General features: G+C 36.4%; 1 protein-coding gene across 1 annotated transcript in view; it reads right to left on the bottom strand.

Annotated features, from left to right (window-relative positions):
• The window catches only part of LOC141346182 (contactin-5-like), a 52,777-nt gene extending 43,140 nt beyond the window's left edge, over positions 1 to 9,637 (bottom strand). Inside the window, exons 1-2 of the mRNA XM_073851092.1 lie at positions 9,568 to 9,637; positions 6,481 to 6,684 (exon numbers count right to left, since the gene is read on the bottom strand). Of these exons, the coding sequence (XP_073707193.1) occupies positions 6,481 to 6,684; positions 9,568 to 9,637 (274 nt within the window). The remainder of the gene's footprint in view (positions 1 to 6,480; positions 6,685 to 9,567) is intronic.
• Between the last annotated feature and the right edge of the window lie 12,395 nt (positions 9,638 to 22,032).

Below are 22,032 nucleotides of genomic sequence, written 5' to 3'. Positions count from 1 at the left end.
ATTGAGATCATGTTTGCAGATTCTCGTTAAAACACTGCTTTCAAAAAGGTGATCGCAATCATGATAGCTATATCTGTTAATGGCTCAAAGCAATCAAAAGTTATGAGCTTTGGGATCATGGTAGCCATCAGAGTCCAAAAACATCAAGTGCTTTACTTAACAAAATAACCACAGTTGAAAAAACTTATATAGTTACATATTTTGTGACATGTAATACCAATCTGATCTTCCAGTGCTGTCTCAGCTTTCTGTGGTAAAAAGTAATGCAAGACATGCCAATCTGAGTGATCAATTTAATTTAAGCTTCAACTGTAAAACAGTGGCTGATTGTTCACTACAAATCGTCTCTAACCACCATACCTGATATCTAGTTACCAATTCAGATGATTCTAGAAAACACTGCATTGTCATTGCGACATGATCAGATCCCAAAATACCAGTAGCTTTAGCCAAGCACCATTTAATGTCACTCTTAAGATCTAGAATAGTGACTGTATGTTATGTGAATTGCATCTGTGATGCTTTTTCATAAAACCTCAGTATAGTTGAATCTCTAACTGAAACAAATATTGTATTTGTATTCTGCTAGCTGAGACATTTTCAGTGATATTTATGATGCAAGACTATCTGTTATGTATGATGCTTTTTACATTTTCAGGTATAGCAGTATTTCTTTTTTTCACACTATGTACATGGCAGCCAATTTAAAACCACTTGGGAAAGTTTCTCTCCAGATCAGTATCCCCCATTGGCTTGGTATTTTATCTTTGATTCCAAAAAAGTGATTTGAGTGTATTTGAGTGCTTTGATTGATTTAGTAAGTAGTTGACTAATTTCAGCCAATTCAATAAGTTAGTCGTGTTAATTCAATAACCATTTCAAGCAAATCATTCAGTGACAGAGCTGTTAAATCAAGAACTACTTGACGGATTCAACAAGTGAATTATTGATTCAAAAACCGCTTTGATTAAAAAAAAAAGTGAAAAAAAGAGTGAATTTTTAACTCAAAACTGCTTTGAATGATTCAAAGACTGAGTGAGTTTTTAAACCAAGAATTGCTTCCATTGATTTAGTCAGTGAATGAGTTGTTGATTCTGAAATGCTTTCGACTGATTCATTGAGTTCATTTTGAGTGTATAATCTGAATCAGGCCCGGTTCCAGAACTTAATCACTGAGGGTGCTTCCTAAATTAATGAGGGTGCTCTAAACTTATATCCATAGGCGACATTAGGGGGTAGGAGGGGGATGGCGCGATAAATACAAGACTCATTGTGTAGTTTAGAAAGCTTTATTGATTATTATAACGGAATTTTGTGAGATCTCTAATATAAATTCAGTGCTTTTAGTGATGATAATAAAGGGACCGCGTATTGTAGCCTACACTTTCCAGACTACAGTCCATTCAGAATTTGTATGAAACTGTCTTTTTTCGGACACATACACGCTGCCATGTTTAGGGAATTACATCTGAATATTTATGCTGGATTCATTCTCGAAATAGCAGTGACTAACACAGTGATATCAAAGTAATGTACGGGGCAAAAATATAAATGTGAGAGCAGCCTCAGGGATTTAATTCTGGAGCCGGTCTACCACTGATGTCGCGCGTCCTGAGCCAGATTTTAAAATCAAAATACTTAAGTTTGGTATATAATGGCAAATTGATTATAATTAGTTTCGTTTTATTTTTAATTAAGTTAATTTAGAAAAAAAACGTTTGGAGCATATTTGTTCGTAAATATAAGTTTTTTTATTGTATTTTTATTATTTTTAACGAACAGCGCCCAGCGGTAGACTGTCTGTTTGATCAGTTTGCCTACTCAAATCATCATGATTTGCCTAAAATCTATAGATATAAAATAGTTCAAGTATAAAACAATGTTAGTTTAAACGTTAAACCTATATAAATGTGCGGTATCAGGCGCATATCCAATAGTTTGTGCAGAGAGTGGAAGCTAAAGACGCAGGACATGGGCGCCAGTGCATTTTTTTCAGTGGAAGCAATTTAAAATGATCTGTCATTTTTGCTCACAAAGGTAAGAGTAATACATCATTCGGTACTGTAAAGGGTGTAGCGTACTTTTATTTGTGTGCACTTAACAAAACGTATAAAATAGTTTTACATTATTACTTAACGAAATAAAACAAATAGAAAACAAAAACTCTCTCATTATGTAATCCGTAAAGATAAATTTCTCTCTAAAGGCGCATCCAAAAAGGATTTTTGTTACGCTGACTCAGAATACACTAGTTTATTAATGTATAATTTAAATAAGCTTTACTCTTTCCGGCCCGACACATTTAGTGTTATTTATTTACCTTTGTGGCAATTTTCAGCATATTGTGTGCTTGAGCGCGGATCTATTCCAGCTGCGCTGCCGTCTGTAACGGTCTCGAAAGTGAAAGCAAAAGTGAAGTCTACTGTTGTTTCCACCAGCGCGGAATTTTTTTCTTCACCATAATTTATGGATGTCTAAAATATTAAAATAAGGAGAAACCAAAAACAGATAAAACAGGTGCCCGCCCGCCTCTGAACTTTGACGTGAAAATTGGCCTAAAGCCCAGCAACTAGAGGTGTAAAAAAGTCGGCCAGTCGGCCGGGGCTGAAATGCAACGCTCTAATTGACTGCTTTGATGCGTTACAATATGGTAGGGCATTGTTAATGCTTACAGCAGAAAAATAAATCGTTTTTTTAACGATTATGCACTGGATTGTTATCTAAATCTGCAATAAAATAACATTATTACAGCTTTAAGTGAGGGTGCTATTGATTTCGTTTGAGGGTGCTTAGCACCCTCAAGCACCCCCGTAGAACCGGGCCTGATCTGAATGGCAACTCCACCTTTCTTATTCAGACAGATTTGCAAACAAATCGTTTAGCCAGTTTTATTAATTACAATTTATCATTATCAAAAACCATTTATGCATTTACAACAGTGTTATTTTCTCCTCTCTTCAGTCACAAATGTACAGGGATCTAATTGCTATCTAACAGTGCAAAAAAAAACAAAAAAAAAAACATCTACTTACTACACAAGAAAAAAAATGCAGGTATATACAGTTCTCTACAGTAGGCTGTTTATTATGCACTCCATAGGTGAGAAAGATCAGCGTGCTAGATGTAGGAAGGGAATAATTACTGCTACCCACACACTTTTATGACTTTCATATGCTTTCATAATATTAACCTCTAAAACTTTTGTGGCGCCGCTTTCGTATCAGCTGTGAGATCACACTGAGCTGTTTAGTGGCATCTGCAAATTTACGCAGTGAACAAAAGTTGTGAGTTTTAAATAGTCCCAGCTGAGAACTACTGTAGTGTATGTGCAGAGGATGCTGTATCTATCAGTCTGCGGTGCTGTGCAGCTTGTCGGAGGCAGCTTGTAGTCTCAGTATGGGGCGACGTTGAGTGTTTTATGATTTAGCAGCTTGATAATGTCAGAGAAATCAGTCATCTCAGAGGCACTCTGTGATCCGTCAGCCTCACTGGGAGAACAGCAGCCGGGCGTACCCCCATGAGCTCCTCAGCATTACAATTCCTTGACAACCTGAAGAGCGCGAGTTACACGGAGAGGACACATCTCACTGACAATTACTCTGTTCTCGTGGTGTGGCGAAGGAAGCGGCGCACACCTAATTTGCGTGACGGCTCTGTTCTGGCTACCCTGTCATCTCCTGGATGACCCCTAAACCGTTGGAGTGTGGTGATCCAGAGAAGTTGGCGGTACTGACCGCGTCATCTCGAATGAGACATTTCCTGTGACCCCTACTGACCCAATCAGACTTATTCATCTGTTCCTACTGAACCACAAACGCACTGTTAAGCACTTCCTTGTAACCAAGTACTACACAATCTTGATAACCTCTTTAGTTCTTTGGTGACTTTGGTGAATTTATGGGCTGGCTGTGCAAAAAAAAAAAAAAAGACAAATGGTGATTTTTCGTATATGGTTAACCACGTCAACCAGGTAGGCTACCCGGCAGCTAAGCGAAGGTGATAAACCAGCTCCAACCAGCTTGACTTTCACATGCTTTTGGAGTCCAGACTTCTTTAGACTATCCACATTTCCATTCTTTTTCTTTTATATATGTTTTCTATACAACCATTCATGGATATTGCTGCAATGTAGTTTGAATGCACCATTTTGTCTTCCAATCTATTGCCCATTTTAGAATTACTCACTTCCAAACAACATAAAAACACAGACATGGTTGTTTTACATGTCTGTCAGACAGTCTTTTCCTGTCTGGGCAGAATGGGGGCAAAATAAGTAGGCAGAATAAGGAGAAAAAAACGGATGCTGCAAATCAGATCTCTAGCTATATGAAAAAAAAATAGCTAATGAGCAATTCTATTTTATATTTTTACATTAACAATGTAATTGTAAGAGCCATTTAAGGTGTTTGTTTATTAATATTAATGTATAAAAAATATGGTGTGGCTTAAGCAATTGTTAAATAATTGAGAAATAACTTCTTATACATATTGACAATGATGCTGATGTCATTTCCGGCAAGAGTCGTTAGAATTTGTTTCATGCAAGATTGGAGCAATTGATTTAATCATTCAACATTTCCAGTTATTTTTTAAATTAAACTTGCTAAATAGTAATCACTGGACTTCAGAATGTTTTTCAAGTTCAAAACATGCTCAAGAAGCAATGGAAATCACAAATTGGATGGATTGCTACCACAGTAATCAATATTGTATTTATTAAAAACCAAGCATGTACCTTAACAAATTCCTTTTTTATAGCATTTTACATTTATTCCAAAATAACTCAAGGCAGTAACAATTTAAGCAATATATTTTATTTGTGAACCTATGTTCAGCTATTATTTTTATTAGTTAACTTTTAACTATTTTTTAATTTTTCAGATCATCAGTCATCAACGGGTGAACAAGATTTCACCAAGTTTAACATGTTCCTGGATCAAAATCATTGTTGATCCTGAAACAACATTCCAGTCAACCAATCAGAATTGAGGGATTACTTTTCAGGAAATGTCAGTTTCAGGCTTACGATCAGGGCTAGTTGCTTCTACAGCCTTGTTAATCAGCTATCATTTCCCTCTAATTTTAGGAATAAATTATGGGTATGGTTAGGTTTAGAGGTAGGGATTTGGGTTAAGTCTATATTTTTGGACAGTAATGTTGATCCAGGATCAGCAAAAGATGTTGATCCAGGAACATGTCTTACTTGGCAAAATCACAGCGACCCAAAGTGAAAGCTCAGTGAATATTGGTCACAGAAATGGAGATTTACTTTAAATCACACCAAGCTGATTACTCACTAAAAACTAAAAATATAGATTATGTTATATCTAAGCGTGTGACTTGTTTAATTCCTTTTTTTTTTAAATCCCATTAACATCATTATATTGTTCATTCAGACTGATTCGCAAACACGGAACGTGCACAACCACAAGGAGGCAGGATTTATCACATGAACCAATCACAGCAAAACATAACGAATCATATTCAATCATATTGTCTCCTCTCACGTGACTTTCCCCCATTCATTACCACCAGCCAAACTCACGCCACTCTTTAGGGGGCTGTTAAAACTCAATGGGCTCAGGGGAGGCTAGAGAAACCTAACTTAACGTAACAGAGTTTCCACTGTAACTTTAATGTGTCTTGTGTCAAAAACATTTAATCCACAGCACTAACAAACGTCCTTCAAATAACCTAACCAGTCTGCAGCAGCAAAATAATTTGTTTCCAAAGTTACAACAAATACATTTTGTGCTCAACAAACCAACAGGAACCCTGACAGAACTCATTTTATTTGTAAAGGTCTCTTTTATAATGCAGCTGTCTCATTCTCTTGTGAAAATATATATTTCTCCGGGTGACAACAGCATCCATCAGTTGTCAGGCTGACAGAAAGCTGGGAGTTTGGGAAGTGCTGAGATGTTTCAATGATCCCTGTTCAATTTCCATTTGGTCGGGGTCTCTGTCAACTCTAACTGAACAGAGACAAGATTCATTGAGTCTAGATGTCTAAACACATAGTCCTTGTTTGTTAGGCCCCAACAACTGGTCCTTAATGCTTTGCTGGTTTGTGCTGGTCTGGGGCAGATCTAGCTGGTGAATCATCAAAACCGACCTGGAAAAGCTGACCAAGTTTGACCAACGGAGTCTTAAAGGTGTTGAGTCCAAAACACACTTTATTCTGTTGACTTGCAATCATCTTCGTAGGTAAGAACAATACCATGTAAGCAAACACAGCTCAATTGGCCTTACACACTTGCTAGTCTGGCACAAACATGGTCCAAAGCACAGAACAAAAAGGCTGATTCAAGTCAACTCCTATTAGTATTTAAACCACTCACTGTGGGGTCAAACTTCTGAAGTCAATTAGAAGTAAAACCAGCGTGATGAGAACACATATCAGTGAGAGTGAGCTTGTAAGTGCAAAGCATGAGAGTCTGTGAATTGGCATGGTATTGTGTGATTCAGCCTCATTCTCACCTTCGCTCCTGTAGTCCTCCTGTGAGCTGAGGGCTGAGTATCTGTGTCTGGAGAAGGGAGGCCAGTCCTGGCTAGACAAACCCACTCCATGGTTGTTTCTTAACCTCATCCTGGAGTTGAGTGAGGAGGATGAGGAACTGTCTGCCTTCATCCGCAGCACTGCAGCATATGACACAGGTCTCCCGGCAACGGCTCTAGCAAAATCTGAAAATAAGACAGAGAGGGTTGTTACATTGAACAATTCAGACATAATGCCAGGCTCTAAGATACTCTTGCATAGATCACTACTGCACATTTTTATTGTTAAGGATTTGAATGAACCCCCCAGTGAAAAACAGGTGCACTTCCATTTTGTACTTGATTTTGTATTTAAAATACTAAAATTATTCTTTAGTACTTAAGATAATCTTGTGCTATTTTGGGACACTATGAATATGAACTAAAATGTGCTTTTAGCCTGCTATCTCTATTACAAATGTATTTAGTTACCACTTGCAGTACACTTGAACCGACCTTACATACACAAAGTACACTCAAGTGTAATACAAGTGGTAATTAAATAGATTTTTTAATACAAGGATAGTATGTTAAAAGCACATTTTAGTTAACATTCATGGTGGCCCAAAATAGAACATTTGAGGAAAGTGTTTTAGTTTATTAAGTACAAAATTAGTCCATTAATCCATAACACATGCCATCATAGCCGCGGGAACGTATTTTGCGCAGGGGGGGCTGAGAGGAAAAAAAAAAAGGGGGGGGGGGGGGGGGGGTTGGTTCGAGTTTTGCCAAGAGCGAAGTAAAAAAAAAAGTTGCTCTTTTGTTGTTTTTGATTGCTTTCATTGTTCTCTTTTGTAAGTGCCTTTTTACAAGGCCTTTTTATAGAAATAAAATAAATGTACTTTAGTTGAACATTGGAAGCTAAAGATCTGAGGAAGCACCGCGCGTCTGTTCAAAGCAGCTCTGAGCCGCAGGAGTCACGTGACAAGAGTGATGCGAAATGACTGGTGGCATCCAAAAGCGCAAGAGAACTATTGATAATAAACGTTTCATTTCTTCGTTTAAAATAAATGAGCTGGTCTTTATCGTTGCTGTGTTTTCATTAAAAAATAACAATGAACCACAAATTAAGCATTCGTTTTAAAAAAGGGAAGCCTTATTTATTTGGGGTACAACGCAAGTATAAGCTTTCCTCTTCTTTATTTTGTTAATAAGAGTTAGATGTTTACTTTATGTACTACTTTATGACTGGTCTGTTTTAATAATAATGAACCACAAACTACGTTTTAAAATTGGAAATCCATTTTATTTGCGTTACAAATTTTATTAACAAAAAAAAGTTTTCTTAATTCATATTAATAAAAATAATGAGCCACAAGGGGGAACATACAAAGACTTTTTTTTACACCACGTCAATTTATTCATTTTTTTTTTTTTTCAAGTTTTATTGAATCAACCTTAAGCATTTGTTTTGACCCACGAAAAGATAACGTATAATAAGAATGCGACATAGCTGCTGTTGACTTAAAAGATTATGAGATCAAAAGTTTGAAATTACTTACACAGTCATAAGCTCCAGGTCTGCTTTCTTATCCAAATGATCTGCCAGCTCAAGGCTCATCTATTTTTATTTATTTTTTTATTGTTTGGAAATGCGTTTTTGCACCATGTTGACTGGTGTATTTTTAATCTTCAATGACGGATGCGGTGACGTCACGCGACAATTGTTGCTTATATTGTAATTGTATTTTTTTTTTTACAATTAATTTGAATGGATATTCGAATTTAAAAAAAAAAAAATAGTTTTAGTTCTTTTTTTTGTTACAAATTTTATATTTATTTATTTTTAGCACCGCACCCCTAGCACCCCCATTTTTTCTTTAGCTCCGAGGCAGGGGGTGCTGCAGCACCCTCAGCACCCCTACTTCCCGCGGTAATGCATGCCATCATAGATTAATTTCTGTTTTTGCTCCGGCACATTGAGGAAAAAAAAAACATTGAGTTTGAAACCATGCAGTGTGCTGATTAGTGCTGTGAAAGTAAGACATACAATTTTAGTTGAAAATGTAAATATATAATTACTTCAATAACAAACTCAATTCAGAAGTGCTGTTAAAATTAAAGCAAAAAAAAAAAGATAAATGCATTATGATAAAAAAAATCATACTGACCCCAAACATATGAATTGTAATGTGTTACATTATACAAGTAATATACAGTCATGCCCGAAATTATTCATATCCTTCTCAATAATTAATAGAAAAGCCTTTATTGGCTATTACAGCAATCAAACACTTCCTATAATTGCTGACCAGCTATTTGCATGTCTCCACTGGTATTTTTGCTCATTCATCTTTAGCGATGAGCTCCAACTCTTTCAGGTTGGAGGGTCTCCTTGCCATCACCCTGATCATTAGCTCCCTCCACAGATTCTTAATTGGATTTAAGTCAGGACTCTGGCTGGGCCACTGCAAAATGTAAATGTTTTTGTCTGCTAACCATTTGTTCTACACTTTTGCTGTGTGTTTTGGGTCGTTGTCGTGCTGAAATGTCCACTGGTGCCCAAGGCCAAGTTTCTCTGCAGACTGCCTGATGTTGTTGTTGAGAATTTTGATGTGTTACTCCTTTTTCATGGTGCCGTTTACTGTGATTAGGTTCCCTGGTCCACCGGCTGAAAAACACCCCCAAAACATTAGGTTCCCACCACCATGTTTTACAGTGGGGATGGTGTTCTTATGGTGTGTTCACACGGGGCGTCAGCGTTAACGCTTCCCATTGACTTTGAATGGGTGATGTCAAGCATTGCCAAAAAGAATTGTGGATCCGTCGGCGGCGCTTCACTGCCGTTGCTCACGGCAGAAGTTGAGAATTTTTCAACTTCTGCCGCAAACAACGCCAGTGAAGCGCCGCCGACGGAAGCCAATCAGGATCGCTCTATGTAACTACAGTAGCCAGGCGGCAGCCAATCACGTTCATCCTGTTCAAGAGCAACAAACTGAAGATTTTAAAATGGAGGAGAAACTCATTATTGCGGTGGGCAATCACCCGGACTTTTATGCCCAATCGCTTTTTATGTACCGGGATTCATACCGGAGAGACCAGGCATGGAAGGAGGTGGCAGAGGCCGTTGGTGAATCTGGTGTGTATTGGACCCGTCCATCGGCTGACGCTACTATGACCATGGCGCAGTGCCAAACTGCAGCCACGCCTTCCCTCGAGCGTTGACGCTGACACCCCGTGTGAACACACCGTTAGGGTAGAAGGCTTCTCCTTTTTTACGCCAAATTAAGGCTACATCATTGTGGCCAAACAATTCAATTTTTGCTTCATCTGACCATAAAACAGAAGACCAGAAGTCTTCTTCTTTGTCCAGATGAGCATTTGCAAAGGCCAAGCAGGCTTTTGTGTGCCTTATCTGGAGAAGTGGTGTCCTCCTTGGTCTGCGTCTGTGGAACCCAGTGGTGTGCAGTGTCTGTTGGACTGTTGGACTGACACCAGCAGAGCCCAGATTCATCAGGATGGCCTTGGTGGTGATCCTTGGATTATTTTTTACCTCTCTCACTATCCTCCTGGCCAGCACAGGTGACACTTTTGGCTTGCGACCACATCCTCTGAGATTTTTCACAGTGCAGAACATCTTGTAATTTTTAATAATACTTTGCACTGTAGCTACTGGAACTTCAAAACATTTAAATATGGTCTTATAGCCCTTTCCTGACTTGTGAGCAGCCACAATGCGTAGCCGCAGGTCCTCAGTGAGCTCCTTAGTCTTAACCATGACTGTCCACAAACCAACAGCAGAGAGCTTCTGTTTTTCACCTGTTGAGTTGATTAAAACAGCTGTTCCCAATGAATCAGGGTAATTAGGATGCTTTAGAACAGCTTGGACTATTTGAAATGGTATAGAACTTTGGATTTTCCCATAGACTGTGACAGTTTGCAAATGGTATGAATAATTTTGGACATGCCACTTTTTGTTCAAATGTAAATAAAAGCTGAGAAATACATTTCTCCACAACTTGCTGGTTGAATAAAAATAACTTTAAGTCAGAATTTGCCAGGGGTATGAAAAGTTTTGGGCTTGACTGTTCACTGTTTGTTCATGTTAGTTTGTAGTGCATTAACCAATGTTAACAAACACAACTATTGTAATAATTCATTAGTACAGGGGTGGTAAAATCTGGTCCTGGATTTTAGCTCCAACCCTAATAAAGAATCATCTGCCTGCAGCTTTCTAGTAATCCTTCAGACCTTAATTGTATTGTGCAGGAGTGTTTGATTAGGGTTAAAACAAAACTCTGCAGGGCTGTGTCTTTCCAGGACTGACTTTCGCCACCCCTGCATTAGTAAATGCAGAAATTAACATTAACTAAGCATTAATAAATGCTGTAGAAATATTGTTCATTCTTATTTCATGTTAACTAATGTAGTTAACTGTTAACTAATGAACCTTATTGTAAAGTGTAACCATTAATTCATTAGCTGGAACAAATGATCTGCTATAAACAGTTAAAAAAAAACAGTTGTTTTTCCTGAAACAAAATTGTAAAACAAAGGAAAAGAAAGGTTGACAGTTTGACAGCTTGTTCTTATGCTGTTTCTACACAGAAAAAAATTAGAGTTGTAAAATGTTACAGGTGCCACGAACATCGCCATGTTCTATTGCAAATGCCACTCACACAGAGTGAAATTAATTTAGATAGCAAACACTTAGTTACTATTTACGCAGAGAAAACACAGAGCTAATTATATCTCTATTATATCATGTCAATCAGTGCAGTGGATTTACAATTGCTACAAATGATTCTAAATTGCCCATTTGTGTTAAAAGCAGTGCCAAAAGAGGAAGGCCTTATTGAATATCTTAATTAAAGAGTCATTATACACCTGCTGAAATCTCCTTTTTCTGCTGCTTGCCAATTAGAACTTCAGCAAAGTGACTAAGCTCCAACGCACCAGGCCATCTGACTAAACTCACAGATGCGACGTTCAGTAATGAGGACAACCCCGCAAATGACAACTTAAATGCTTCATTCTTCGTATGGCACAGAATCATTTATAGACCGTCTCGCCCGGAGAGAGGGGAAGTAACCTCTAGAAATTAAAGCCGCCCTGAACGTGGATCTGTATTTGTGTGGAGAGGCACTTGAGGAAAAAAGTGAGCTGACATTTATGAGGTCCTAATTAAAGACAGGCCTTTTAATACTTGCAAAATATGACCTTTGCTGTCCTGAACCTTTAGAATATAGCTTCAAAACTGGAGACTGAGAACTACACTGAGGAAAAACAAAAAACAAAAAAAAACAAATGTGTCTCAAATGTGCATGCACTCCCATTCAGGCAGAAAAGCATACAAAGAAATGTTACTCTCAGCTTTCAGATGCTTAAAGAAGAGAGGAAACTGATCCAAAATGGGAAGACAGGTGTCTAGACAGCTGCCTACACAGAAATCAACAGAAAAGCACCCATATAGAAATAAATATAGGCAGTTACCGAATTTGACGGATAGAAAGATGAATAGATGGATGGCTCGGTGAATGCATGATGGACAGGCAAGCGGTGAGAATTGTGTGAAAGAGATGGGCAAGAGAGGGAGGAGTAGAGAAATCCAGACAGACAGATCCAGCTCATACATCCATGTGAAAGAGGATCTCATGGGCTTGTTACTATGTTGGAAGCTTTAAATCGTTGCATATGAAATGCACTTGATTAAAGATTCATGGGATGCCTTTAAGAACCTCAACAGAAGCATGTAGGATTGTGTACGACATTCAGTTTGACTGTTTGTGTTCTTGAGGTGGTTTGTTGTGGATTATGAAGTTTTCAGTCGTACTTGAATTCATGGAATTAATCTTTGAAGTCGATGACGTTTTCAAATTAAGAAGGGACTTTTTCAGGTTCTGAGAAAAACAAACCACCTAAGAAAAGACAAGAAAAGGACATTTGTGACAAAAGAATCCAGACTAAGGGATTTGAAAAAGCTAAAAACGTACCATGAGCTTACAGCAGAAAACTGCGGCATAGTCACCCCTGTCATGAGAACGGAGTGAATGTGTTAGAATCTGAAACTGCTAAGGGCGTAATTCTAAAGTCAAATTCGAACAGGACTCATCTGCTACTGTTCTACTCTTCCATCTGCCACGTCTCAGGAATTTTACAGAGGTTGTAAAAGAAAAAACTAAGCAAATTACTACAGTTTTTCAGCTAACTCAGTGGTCGTCTGAGAAATGTTATCCCAACACTTCTGCTTATGTGCTTTTTATTTACCTGATCAGTACATGCTGTACTAACAGAGGCCTTAAAGGGGTCATCGGGCCAAAACTAACTTTTACATGTTGTTTGAACATTAATGTGTGTTGGTAGTTTGTGTACACAACCACCCTACAATGATAAAAATCCACCCAGTGGTATTTTTTTAATCTTTAAAAGTAATATCCCCTTTTCAAAATCAGTTCATTCGTAGCTTTCTGTCGTTGTGATGAAACACATTTGATTGACATTAGCATCTTACCTTAGACCCGCCCTCACTGAGCTGAAACAGTCCGAATACAACTGCCATTGTGTGACTCAGGTGCAGAGGAAGACTCTAATTGAGTGTTCTGTGCAATAATGAACATAGCAGTAGTCATTTACTACCGACATCTGAGCCGCTGAAGACGCAGAGGTTTAACGTTACTTTCGTTTTTAAATAAAAGCGCCAATCCCGATTTACATATGCATCTATCTTGATGCAGCTTCACCCACAGCAGAAGTAAGTATAAGGTTTTTTTTAATGCATCTTTGCAAATGGCCTTTCTTAATAATGTGTTTGTTGGCAAGTTTCGCCGATAAACGTGGCTAAATGCAGCTAAACTCGGCTAAATGCGGCTAAAGTAAACATAATCCCAGAGAGGGGCGGGGCGAGCAGAGCTCGTGGCATTTAAAGGGGCCATGTCTTAAAATGAGCTGAAATTTGCAGAGCTGATTTTGACAAGGTAAAAGGGTGTTTTTTTTACACTACTATTGATAATTTTTAACCAAAGTATATTAGAGACTTTTCATTAAGACTCTAAAGAATCATATGAACTTGTGGAACATGGGCATCCGATCACCCCTTTAACAGGAAAATGGTGATGCTACATAAAATAACACATTTTTTTTCCAATGCTTCCATAATTTGGCATTGTGTTTGATCATGTTTTGGGCTCAAACACAAAGTTTAGAGAACACAAATGTTTTGCAGCTAATACTTTAGGATAGTGTGCAATTCTCACTATTAACTGGTTACTTTTTATCATGCATATTACTAGCATATTGGCTGTTTATTAATGTGTGTAAAGCACATTCTGGATGACCAAATTCTATATCCGTAATCCCACCCAATACCTCAATTTAACAACTACCTTGTTACTGTTAATGAGTAGTAATTAGCAGTTTATTGAGGTAAAAGTCATAGTCAATAGTTAACACAGAGAACTTAAAGTGTGAACGTTATCTATTTGATCATTTATATTATTAATTTCAGTGGGGACCAGCTACAGGTATGGGACAACATGTAAGTAAGTAAATAATGACAATTATATTTTTTGGGGTGAACTATCCCTTTAATGACAAGCGGCAGCATGTTTTGTACAATTAGTCTGCTGTCCCTTTAAGAGTTGCACACACCTAATATACCGGCACGTGTCCAATTTTATCTTAATTGTTTACTTTCACTTTAGACATAAGCAACTGTGTTTATATGTAAACCTTGTGTGTTTTGACAGTATTAGCGCAATCAGACGTGATACATAACTTCAGTAATATACGTACACTACATTTAGTAATTTACTTAATTACATAAGTTCAGTAATTAGGCGTTATTTGACAGGCTTTTAGAGGTCGGCGAACAGTACGCAAATTAAATGTTTAACAGACAAGACTTTAAAGCAAATAATGTACTTTTGTGATTGTGGAAAAAGTGCAGTGTTCTGTGAGTGTAACTCTACTGCTGATTTAACACTGATGTGACTGTATGTTGCATTGTACAGTATATTGAGACGGAGGTGCCAGAGATGATAGAATAACACAATACTACGGTATTTCTCCAAAAGCAGTTTGTGGAGACATTTTTATCGCCCACCTTTCTGCACGGTTCAGTTCCAACCTAATGCGAACAAACCTTAACTAGATCTTCAGAAACACTAGACAGCTGCAGACAGGTGTGTTGGAGAGAGGTTGGAACTGAACTTTGCAGGAAGGTAGTTTACCCAAAACTAGATCGGTCAACCGGATTGTGTTCTATTAAATAATTAGTTGTTTTGAAGGGATGGGCAACTTCAGTACTGGAGGGCCACTGTCCTACAGATTTTAACTCTGACTTTAATCAAACACACCTGCCTGTAATTTTCAAACATTCCTAAAGACTTTGGCTAGAATTTTCAGGTTTGTTTGATCTAAACTCTGCAGGACACTGGGACTCCAGTACCAGCTGCCTATCCTTGTTGGTCTGTGTAGGACAGATCATACTTTTTTCTTGCAGAAAATAATCTTTAATGTTGGGTTTAATAATGGTGGTTGAAGGTGCAATTTAACATTTTGGTCCAAAATCTCTCATTAATGTTTAGCTGGTTTAAGATCTGGCGACTGCAAATGCCATATCCTATCATTCACTTAATTTTCATACTCATCAAACTATTCAGTGAACCCCTGTGCCCTATGGATGAGGGCACTGTTCAATGCATCATCATAGGATAAAGATGATTACTCAGAACAGCTTTGCATTGATTGGGACAAGTGGACCCAAACCATGCCAGCAAAATGCCAGCCACAGCATAACAGATCCACTGGACCTCCAGAAGTTAACCTTCATGTCACCCTTATGTACATTATTGTAACTCAACCTCTTTTATTTCAAAAGCTCAAAGAAAATTGGATTTGTTTATTACATGACCACTTTAAAACCATACAACTGGTTTCAAAATAGATTTGAATAAATAACAAATACGCACAGAGCTCAGGAGACATAGATCAGAGATCTAAATCGCTCAATGACTTGGTAAAAGGTTAAGAATTTGAAATATGCAGTCCACCTAAATGATGAACAACTGAAACCTTTTCAGTCATTGCAAACTGCCCTTTACACCTCCATAGAAAATCAAATAGCCCAACAAACTGAGCTGAAAGGTCTCATCGAAGCAGATGCTGGCTGATTGAAGCAACAAGCATCTCAACTGACTTCAGACACACTTTTTTCATTTTTTCAAAGCAACTATAATTTATTTAGATTTGACAGATCAATTTCCACCTCATTTACTAAATAATGTTGTGTCAATCGTGATGCAACCTTCTGGTGTTATGAAAGCCTTTGAAATTTACTTTAGTTATTGTTACTTTAGTTAGTTATTACACTAATAATCTGTTATGAACAGGACAAATGAAGAGTCATGCCTGTTAGTAAATACATTTAGTTCATCCAAAAACACTGGAATTGTAAATAGCCAAAGTGTCTGTACAATAATCTGGAAATATACCTATGAAGGCTAAGTAACATTTTAGCAGCCATTGATCCATGTCTTCAATGTCAAATGAACCTCAAAAGTCTTTCACCTTTCACTTTTGATCAATTTAATGCTTCTGTGCTGAATAAAGTATTCATTTCTTTCAACATGGACTATGTATAAACTGACATCTTTGGATGTTACATCACGTCTCCCTGATACTTACAGTATCTTACAGCATGAGCGTTGCATTTTTAGTATGTCATATCTACTTCAAATTCATACACCTTGAGACCCCTTTATTGTACTTTATTACACTGAGCTCCATCCAGCTGTTTATTGGACAGGAGGGTATAATTTAATACTTTTTTATATATTTAATTAACTAAATTAACACAGCTGACAGCCCTAATTTTGACATCTAAAACCATACACAAAGTAGATTTAAAACCAAAACTCATTCACCACCGAAAGCTGCGGAAACACGCTGGCTGACAAATCAATGCAAAAAGCTGCAAGGATGAAAACCAGTCAAGATGTGACTGACATAACTGTGTTGACACAGACAGACGTTTATTGGCACAGACATCAAAGAGACGTACATCAAGTGTTCACCTGAGGAACAGGCGCCCTGGATTGAAAATGGTGTGACATTACATGATGATATTTCAAGCAAACTTGGAAATACTCAAAAGACCATGGCACAAAGTCTATTTCCTTACCAAATAGAGTAAGAGGTGTTATCCAGGTGTTACACATATCCAGGCCGCTCCATAAACCCTAACTAATTACGAAACTAAAAAGAATAAAAAAGAGAGCGAATAACAGTAATTATTTAACTGTGTTTTTATTTTTAATCAGTTGATTTAATTAGTTAATAATTACACTATGAATGAATAAGTACATTTAGAGGTTTGGGCTGAATTCATTACTAAAATTTCTGCTCTTTGATTGATGTTTTATTTATTTTTTTATTTTTTTTTAACCTAATAAATGGGCTTTCATTGTCATTCTAAAAATATTCACTTTCAGGTTGTGGTACACACATCTTTTTGATGTGAAATCTTAATGGATTTTAATAAAGTAAACATAAGAATAATGTACAATGAACACTTACTGGACTGAAGCAACCAAACATTTAAACATTGTCTTAAAACATATTATTGGAAGGGTTAGAGTGACAACTGATATGTATAGGCATTTTATTGTTGTCTTCTATACTGTTGTAAAGATCAATTTGATTTACATAACAGGCTATCAGAATTTTATCTTATTTTTTGGCCACAGCATTGCATGTTTGCTTACTTTTGGGCCTGCTTCCTTCTTAAATATGATATCTTACATCAAATAGATTACCCTATATCATAGTATATAATCCATAAAAGCCTGTTTTATCAAAAACTTTTTCTTGACTTTTCAGACTATGTGTGCATATACATGTATGTATTCATTCTCATTTTATTTATTCGCAGACATATGGCTTAGAGGTTTAGGTCATTTATAACCAGAGTATCTCCATAACATCACTGCGCTGCTGCCTTACAATCTGTAAAACATCTGGCCTTTTGAAGGGTGAATGTGGGAACCTAGAATGACTGCCACTTCCTCAGACACGTTCGCCTCCTTTTCAACAACTACTGGTGAATTACATTTCACTTCTAAGGTGCCAAGGGTACATGGCAGTCCTGATGATTGTTGACAGCTTTTCTAGATGGGTGGAAGCTGTTCCTGCTAAGAGTACAACAGTCAGTCAGTCAGTCAGTCAAAACGCTTCTTAAAGATTACATCCTACTGACAGTCAACTCAGACCCCACACTGCATTAGCAATGTTTACAACAAATTTTATTAATTATTTGACATTATTTCAGGCCACTAATCGATAAAAACAAATACAGTAATGTATAAACACATTACACAAAAATATGTCTGATCAAGAGTTTAAATTTAGCTTTGAGAAGAACCTTTTTTATGTGCATTTCATGGAGGACTGTTTCCTGAACTAACAGCTCACAATGCCAGCTGTACACAAAGTGACATAAAGGGGTAAGGCTATAAAGTGAAGCAATTCCACTGTTTCAAGGACAGTCTACGCATCTGACTAATGGCCTGTAAGTATGTTTTCATATTTAAAGAATTTTCTACTGACTGATCTATGTGGAGTAATGCTTGTTGTTTCACGTTCTACAATCGAAAATGCAGACATGGTGTTATGTTTATGCAGCGAAGCACAAAGCAATGCATAAAAATACTATATGAGTCATTGTAATTAGTAGTTATGTGCCCACTAACAAATATCTCGTTTATAATGGGTTTTGTTGTTTCTGTCTCGTCGCGCCAAGAAACGGCATGGTAAGTAGCTGACATTTCCTTCACACACTTGAGGCATTCGGCCAATCACAACGCACCGGATAGCTGGCCAATCAGAGAACACCTTGCTTTTCATCGACGATGAGTATTGTAAAAATCAAAGCATTTCAGAAAGGCGGGGTAGAGAGGAGCAATAATAATGTGCAGTATGTGGAAAATAATGTTTTTTGAACCTCAAACCGCATAAACACATTGTATTGCATCAAATACACAAAACAATGCTAATTTAGCAACATCATATGACCCCTTTAACTTGGATTTTTCTCTTTATGTTTGAATTCCCATTGATTGCTCTTTGTTATTCTGATAAAGAATTTGATTTTAGTCTTCATTCTAGTCTTGCTAGATTAATTTGTTTGCTTATATAACAAGGAGTATGAATGCTTTTACAGACTTAATTCTCTGCCTCTCTTTCTCTTTCACTTTTCTCAAAAAAAAAAGAAAAGAAAAAAAAAAAGTTACTTTTGATCATTTTCTTATGGAGCATGTACTCGCAGCTGCATTAAAGATTAAATGGTTCTGGGGGTTTACAGACAGGCGCTGTGCCTCCATAGATGGAATCGACAATATTCTGTGATGAATATGAATGTGGATGATTCAAGTTCAATTTGAGGATTTGAGATATCCTTTAGATTGGGGAACACATCACATCAAAATGTTTCTGACATTGTGACATTAACTGCAATACTCTATGAGGCACAATTGACAACTGACAAACAATCCATCCATGTTCGTACTTTATATGGTCATATCATAAAAAACTGTAACTCTCAGAACTCAAAGCTTCTTCACCAGTCTAACAAGATCTCTGAAATTAAGCAGCAAAAATTCTGAAATCTTACTGATGTAATATATACAAGAGCAAAAAAAATAAAAAATAAAAAAATAATAATATTAAGATTGATTATTTAAAGGGATAGTTCAACTTCTGACTGTAGTTCAACTTTGACATCCACTACCCATTTAGTTATTATTATTATTAATACATTTTGTTAAAACACTTTGACAGCAGAATTAAAGTTTATAGCTTTTGTTAAATGCTACTGTATTGTAGAATTATTATTTCTTAAGTTAGTAAATTATGATTAATTATATTCTAATTATTGCATATGCATGCAATAAATCATTATTATCAGGTGTGTACAACAAGTAAATGAAAGCAAGGATATGACCTTTTTAATGAGTTTATTCTGTACTTTTTAAAAAAAATTTGGTATTATTAGTAATGACACCTACAAGTTAAGTGTGCAATTTCTGTGTAAAACATAATTGCAAAAGCAATGACTGCCAAACAAAGAAAAAACCTATAGATAGCTTACTTAAAGCTTCTGCACTTGAAAGAAAAAAATAGCAAACACCACCTTTCAATATAGTTATATTTTGATATTTATTTGTGGCCTCATTCCACTCAGTTCATTGATTTTCTAGCATTCCTATTCGGAAACATTTGATTCACATTTACAGATGCTCTTACACACACACTCAGCAGAGAATGACCAGACATAAATCAATGCCATCAACAAAACAAAGATATTACAGTGAAAAACACGAACATACAAGAACAGTATTAAAGCAAAAGCATCAGGTGGGTTCACGATGACACATTTCCTCAGTCTAAGTACCTTACTGGAAAGCAATGACCCTCAAATCAATTTCTAACTGTGCGGCCGTGTTAACAGCAAGAGTGAAACAATGCACAATGTGACTGTAAATGATTATTTCCCTTTGGAAAAATCGTCAAAGTCTACTAATTGCCTCACTTTAAATTGCATTAATTGTGACTGATTTGCAATGACTCTTAAATTACTTAAATTAAGAAGCACTTGTACTGTAAGATACAGCATCGTTGAAGTTTAAGACTTGCATTGACTCATGCTTAATTAGCTGTTAATGTACACTTGCAGCCAATTATAATATATATATATATTTTTTTTTTTTGTTATATAACGGTTTGATATTCTATGCATGTGCACACCACCAAAAAGTGACTGCAAACTTGATTAAGATGCATGTAAAAATGCAAAACTTTATGACATTTAGAGAGAGATGGCAGGGTCCTTTGTCTGTCACATGTTGCTGGTGACAGTATGAGACCGCATAAAAAAACAGAATGAGTATGATGCAACCACACAGACTGTCAAGCCTTCAAAGCTGTTGGTGTTTGGGGATTTATACAGAAAAAAAAAAAAAAAAAAGAATAAATAAAGAAATGTGAAAAGCTCCTTGCTAGGGTGTAGCGGTACACATTCATAGCGAAACTGTTTGGTGTGGGTATTTTTTAACCACTGCACATGCAGAACTTCTTTGTTATAAACTCATACTTCTAAAAAGAATAACAATGACGCCAATTGAGAAATACAAACTTAGACTTCCCCTCACAATTTTGATTTCACATCTCACAATATCAGGCTATATTACTTATATAATATAGCCTATATATTACAAAATCTCATCATGTTTGCAAATTCAATGCTATATATTACAGCACTGTCTGTGTAATTTTGACTGAATTGTCTAGCAACTTTTATGATGGCTGGTAATGTTGTTTAATAAATATTATTTTTCAACAAATAATGTTTTATAAATGATAAATAATAGTATAGTATCAATATACTGTATTCTATATAAATAATAGAAGTATTTTATACTGTTTAGTATTGAGAAACGGTGTTTGTGATGGTGATTTTAGTTACATTGTTCCGCCATTAGATGGCGACAGCAGTAAAAACTTTTAGTTTTAAAAGTAAACGCTATAAACAGAAGTTATTTTTAGTTTCAACAACAGCTTGGAGCAGCAAACAAATGCACTGAGCAGCAAAATCCCCCTTAAACGGTGAAAATATATTAGTGTTACGACAAAGATATTGCTTTCCTTAGTAGATATTCAAATTAATATTTTATTGTGGATGTGAGATTGAGCTGAAGAATTAATGCTGCATCAGATGCAGGAAATCTCACTCGCTCAGTCCATCTCTCTTTCATAATACTCTACATAATACAGTGAACTTTTAATACGGTAATAAATTAAGCTTTCAATAAAGCAACTCAAAGTACCTTCGTTACTAGTTCTACAGTGACGTTTTGGAATTAGTAATGGAGGCTTGGCCTCAGCTGTTAAAATGCCAACTTTAGATTTTAATTTGTGGTGGAAGGAAATAGTTCTGCACAGAAGAGGGCTTTTAAAGACATTCCGTCGTTATTTTGAGTATGCATTTACACACTTGTGTCGTCGAACTGTTATATAAACCCAATATTACACTCGTAGACGAAGCACATCAGTGTCATATCTTGCATCTGCTCATGTGATATTGCTCATAAATAGGCCTATAAAAAAAAGTTGCAAAAGTAAAACATGTAACTGCAACTTTTTAATCCTACAATTCTTAATTCTTACTTCTCACAAATAGGTAAGAGATAATAGGAAAAAGGAAATTTGATTTTTTTTTTTTTTTTTTTTTTGTACTTTACATCCCTAAGCTTTACTAAATTAAGGTAAAGTAAGCAAAATATGCCCTCTGTTCCTACACTGTAAAAAGTTTTCACCAGATTCAACTTAAAAACGTAAGTTTAGCAGCTGCCTTAAGTTTTTAAGTTAAATCAGCTTAAAACTACAAGTCATTTTAACTTATTACAATCAAAATTAGTTGATTTAACTTGTGAGTTTAAATGACTTTTAAACTCACAAGTTGATTTAACATTTTAAGGCAGCTGCTAAACTTAAGTTTTTAAG

This window comes from Garra rufa, chromosome 11 (assembly GCF_049309525.1).
Source record: "Garra rufa chromosome 11, GarRuf1.0, whole genome shotgun sequence".
Lineage (NCBI taxonomy): Eukaryota > Metazoa > Chordata > Actinopteri > Cypriniformes > Cyprinidae > Garra > Garra rufa.
This window is presented reverse-complemented; position numbering and strand designations above follow the sequence as displayed.